Below are 5,184 nucleotides of genomic sequence, written 5' to 3' on the forward strand. Positions count from 1 at the left end.
AATGTTAAACATATTGCTAACATCATTAAGAGCTTAGATCAAGCTCACAAAGATCTTAGTGAAAGTCAGGAAAAATTAGCTAGAGATTGGACCAATACTCACCTTTAGACTCTTGAGAATTTTGCTATTGATAAGGTGAAGCATTGGATGAATATTCAAAGCATCATTTACAGGAAAAAGTATAGAATTAACTAGATTAAGCTTGGGGATGCTAACTCTCCCTTCTTCTCCATGATGAAACAAAGGCAAAATAAAAATAGAATTAAATTCTATTTATAAAAGTCAAGGGATTTTGCTCAAGGATCCCGCTCTTATAACTGATGAAATTCTTGGCTTCTATAAGAATATTTTGGGATCTACTAGTCACTCTATTCCCGAGGTGGATCTGTCTACTATGAGAAATGGTAAGAAACTAGACATATCTGCCAGAGATTTTCTTCTGGCAGATGTTACTCATAATGAAATTGATCGGGCCCTTAGTGATATCAGTAATGATAAGGCTCCTGGTATTGATGGCTTTAATGCCGTATTTTTTAAACAAGCTTAGAGCATTGTAAAATCTGAGATCTATGCTGCAGCCCTTGATTTCTTCTCTCATGGAAAATTGGCTAGGCAATGGAACTTTACTACCATTACTCTTGTGCCTAAAGTGACTAATCCTTCTTATGCATTGGAGTACAGGCATATTGCTTGTTGTACTTTAGTTTATAAACTTATCTCTAAAATCATTACAGCTACACTTGCAATTGTTATTGGTTCTGTCATTAATGATGCTCATGCAGGTTTTATTCCTTGTAAGCACATTGGTGATAATATTTTGCTCGCCACTGAGCTTATAAAAGGATGCTCTTACAAGTTTATTACTCCAAGATGTTTAATGAAGATTGATCTCATGAAGGCTTATGACTCTGTGGAATGGAGTTTCTTGGAAACTGTTCTTGGTGAATTAGGCTTTCCAAATAGGTTTATTTCTTGGATTATGGGATGTGTAACTGCAATTTCTTACTCTGTCTTGATTAATGGGTACCCTACTGTCCCTTTTTCAGCCAAGAGAGGTTTGAGACAAGGTGACAATATGTCTCCTTTTCTTTTTGTTGTTTGAATGGAATACCTTTCTAGATGCTTAAAGGAGATGACTTTGAACCCTGATTTCAATTTTCATCCAAGATGTTCAAAGTTAGGTATTACTCATATGATGTATGCTGATGACTTGCTTCTTTTATCTAGAGCTAATATTATTTCTATTCAGTTGGTTTTTCAAGCTTTTCAGAAGTTTTCTTCTGCTGCTAACTTGGATAAAAGTGATGTGTATTTTGGGGGAATTAGTAAGCAGGTTCAAACTGATCTTCGGTCTGTGTTGGGGGTTGCTAAATGTTCTTTTCCTTTCAAGTATCTAGATGTGCCTCTTTCTTCTAAAAAGGTTACTATCTCCCACTGTAGGCCTTTGGTTGAGATAGTGACTGCTAGAATTAAGGAATGGGCTACTAGGCACCTCTCTTATGATGGCAGGCTTCAGTTGAACAAAAGTGTCCTTTTTGGTATTCAAGCTTACTGGTCCCAAATCTATATTCTTCCTAAGAAGATCTTGAGGGAAATAGACTCAAAGTTTAGATGCCTTTTGTAGACTGGTAAAGGTAATCCTAGCAAGAAAGCCTTAGCTTCTTGGAAATTTATGTGTTTACCTAACACTTATGGTGGATGGAATTTGACATGCTTAGAAGACTGGAATAAGGCTGATGTTACTAAAGTCTTTTGGGATATTTCTCATAAATCTATCTGATAACCTATGAGTTAAGTGGATTCACACTTACTATTTTAATAATAGAGATTTTTTATCTGAACCTGTTCCCAAGAAATGTTCCTAGGTTTTGAAAAAGATTATGCACTGTAGAGTTTTAATTGATAGTATTGGAGGTTGGTCTGGTATCACTCTTTATGGAAAAATGAGTATCAGGAAGCTATATACTCATATCAGACCTCAAGCTGAGAAAGTTGTTTTGAAGTTATTAATCTGTAATAACAGGACTTCTCCTAAAAGCCTTTTTTTTTTTACCTGGTTAGCATTATGGAACAGGCTGGTTACTAGAGATAGAATCCTTGTTTAGAGTATCCCTTGTGACCCTTTGTGTTTTTTTCTGTTCTAATGCTGCAAAAAAGTTTCTCACTTATTTTTTTATTGTTATTATTCTGCTAGCATTTGGAATAGAATTTTGCAGCTTCATGGTTATTGCAGAGTTAAGCAAAGATTCTCTTCTGAAGTGCAATGGATTCTACAGCATATCAGAAGATCTACTGTTAGAGGCAGACTGTTGTTAATGTTCTTTGTAGAGATTGTTCACTGCATTTGGATTCAGATGAATTCTTTAATGTTCACAGGAGATTACAAGCCTATAGACATAGCTTTTAGGGATATAATTTTTTCTGTCACTTGTAGATTTCTTGTCATTGATAAGAAGTTGTTGCTTATTTAGTGATTTTCCCTGTCCTTGCTTCCTGTGCCCTTTCAGGAAGATGGTAGGAAGCTTGAGGATGGGTTGGCTTCTTCCTCTCTAATGAAACCTTCCTAGTATTGGTGATTTGGGATATTTAATACCCCCAAGTGGACCAATTATAGAATGACACGTGTTTATTCTAGCAGGTGCCCAAATGGACTCCCTAGATGGGCAACACGTGTCACTATTATATGCCCCCTAAGAATGGCGGCCTTCAAGGCCTAAATCCCAAGAGGCGCCGCAAAACGGCACTGCCCTAATCCCTAGGTCATCAAACCCAAGGGTAGGCCAAATTTTTCTAGGAACCTATAAATAGGGAGATTCTCCTAATAATTGGGACAATTTTGACACCTAGAACTTTACGTCTTAATCACTAAGGCATTTATTGCTCTCAAAAATAGAGAACATCTAGGCTCGGAATCTAAGCAGATAACTTACTTTCCGCAAGTTTTACTCCAATTCCGTACTAACTTAATTAATCTTTGGAGGCGGACCTCCGACCATTCGGAGCTCCATTCGTTTTGCAGGTACATGCGTCCTCGTCGAATCCAGTATTTGAGTTGTAACTCACCCAAAGGACACAAAAACCCCTGAAACATTTGGCTCCGTATGTGGGGAGAGTACCTCTAAGATGTCTTCACAAGATCAACCCATGGCGCCTCCAGAGACCAATTAGTCTCCGGATGAAGTGTTGGTCTAGTCGGACCATGACTCAGGTGATTATGGAGACATCGAAACCTATGTGGCCCATGATGGGTCCCTCATCTCTAAGCACATCCGTCATAAAGACAGGCGAGAGTGCAATGCTAACCAGGGGAGTCCAAGCAGGCCTCCTGATTAGTCAAGTAAGCCCTCTCGGTAGCCGGCTGATCTATCCCAGGCGGCAAGATCAGCCCCAGTCACCCGAGATGAGCTCATGAAATTCATGAGAAGCTTCACGGGTGAAATTAAAGATTTGATCACCAAGCGGTTGACATTTCCTAGAAAGGAACAGTCGGCCAAGAAACCAGCACAGCCTAGAACGCAAAAGTCGGTCAAGGACCGTCAGCCGACTCCTCACCCTGCTTCAAGGAGAAGGCTCGAACCCAGATCGACCTCTCAAGACTCCGTTTTTGTTGGGGTTTGGTGAGTCCGACTCACCGCGGAAACAACCCCGACCCAAGGAACCACTCGTAATTAATAAAACCATAAAGCATAAATAAGTAAACACAAGAAAAGGAAGAACGAATCATACCCTTAAAGCGAGCTTCGCCCTCTCAAAACGGGCTCTTACTTGAAAGCCTTGAGCACCGCAAATGCCGTGCCTCCAACGATATCCACCCACAAAGGACGAACACGACTTTTTAGGTCCGCTACCTTGGAGATAGCAAGGTCCGACCAAAACCCAAGTGTTAATGGAGTTTAAGAGTTTTTCCAAAATATGGAATGCTCTTTCTAACTCCCACTCAAGCACTTTACTCCAAATCCCAAGGTTGCTATTTATAGAGGAAAGTATGAGTGGGAATTTCTATCCCATTAATGTGGGATTCATGAAATTCCACAAATTAATTTAAAGCTAAATTAAATTAAATATATAAGCAAGTAATAAATAAACAAGTGTCCTAGTCATATGTAAAGAGGAGTATGGACCACTTGGAGAGGAGGGGACCATACTTGCTCCCCACTCCTTCCTCTCCTTGTGACACTTGTCCACACCAAAAAGCAAGCATACTTACTAGCTTCCCCTTTCTACCCGACCTAGGCCCACGACCCAGCTAGCCTCACACCGTGCGGGCTGCTAGCTACTGCCAACTCGGCCCAGCACGCCCACACACATCAGTGCGGGCTGCTGATGCCGAGGGCGCTGCTAGCTAGCCACGCACTGCTTGCGGGCTGCTGGCCGTGCTGTGCTAGCATGCCTCGCACATGGTGCGGGCTGCTAGCCACGCCTTGCTAGCATGTCTCGCACATGGTGCGTGCTGCTAGCTCGGCTAATCCCCTAGCACTCGGGATTCCGATGCTAGGGGTATTTTGGTCATTGTTGATTTATTACTAATTTGCCGTCTCGTCTTATTATTATTTTTGACTCGAATTCGGACGTTCGATTTCGACGCTCTAAGCTCGAATTTCCGACGTCTAAATATTTAACACTCGGGCGACGAATTAATTTCTTCCAAATTAATTCGTCGAGTCGGTTCGTATATTTTGCTTGGGTGTGACCCGAAGGGTTTAGTCAAGATTAAGCTGTAATATTAATTATATTAATATTACTGATCGGAAGCGGCCTCCACCCAGGCATTCCGATCACTTGACCTTACTGAATATATTAGCTTTTTAATAATTCTGAACCCGCTATTAGAATAATACATTTGTTCGAAGGACACCATTCCTTTCAATCTCCCACTTGTCCTTTTCGGACGAGTGTGCATATAGTGTATAGCCCCTTTCCTATGTCTCTTCATGCACTACAGAGTAAGATTACTCGTCATCTCTGTTACGTCCAGAAAAGTTTCTCGAAATCCGAGTTTGACTGTCAATAAGCAGATGATTTCTAAAATCCATCTTAGCACAGCCCTGCATTGTCACAGTCTCGCTCTTTGAGAGGCCTTGTAAACAACAAGACATGTTCCCTATTGTTAGTAGGAGGACATTTCCAGTCTTGTAATGTAGCTTCTCTTACTAAGAGGACCTAGGCGCCCAATACCTGTCGTTA

The 5,184-nt window shown here is 40.8% G+C and overlaps 1 protein-coding gene across 1 annotated transcript; it reads left to right on the forward strand.

Annotated features, from left to right (window-relative positions):
- The first annotated feature begins 1,132 nt into the window (after nucleotides 1-1,132).
- Nucleotides 1,133-2,316, forward strand: LOC110686885. Its single transcript, XM_021863496.1, has 2 exons — nucleotides 1,133-1,538; nucleotides 2,195-2,316. Exons 1-2 carry the CDS (start codon nucleotides 1,133-1,135, stop codon nucleotides 2,314-2,316), a joined length of 528 nt encoding a protein of 175 aa, XP_021719188.1.
- The last annotated feature ends 2,868 nt before the right edge of the window (nucleotides 2,317-5,184 follow it).

This window comes from Chenopodium quinoa, unplaced genomic scaffold (genome assembly GCF_001683475.1).
Source record: "Chenopodium quinoa cultivar QQ74 unplaced genomic scaffold, ASM168347v1, whole genome shotgun sequence".
Lineage (NCBI taxonomy): Eukaryota > Viridiplantae > Streptophyta > Magnoliopsida > Caryophyllales > Amaranthaceae > Chenopodium > Chenopodium quinoa.

Coding starts and splice junctions, on each gene's coding strand:
- LOC110686885 (XM_021863496.1), top strand. CDS start 1,133: ATGACTTTGAACCCTGATTTCAATTTTCATCCAAGATGTTCAAAGTTA. Junction 1,539..2,194: donor GAACAAAAGTGTCCTTTTTG/GTATTCAAGCTT, acceptor TTATTCTGCTAG/CATTTGGAATAGAATTTTGC.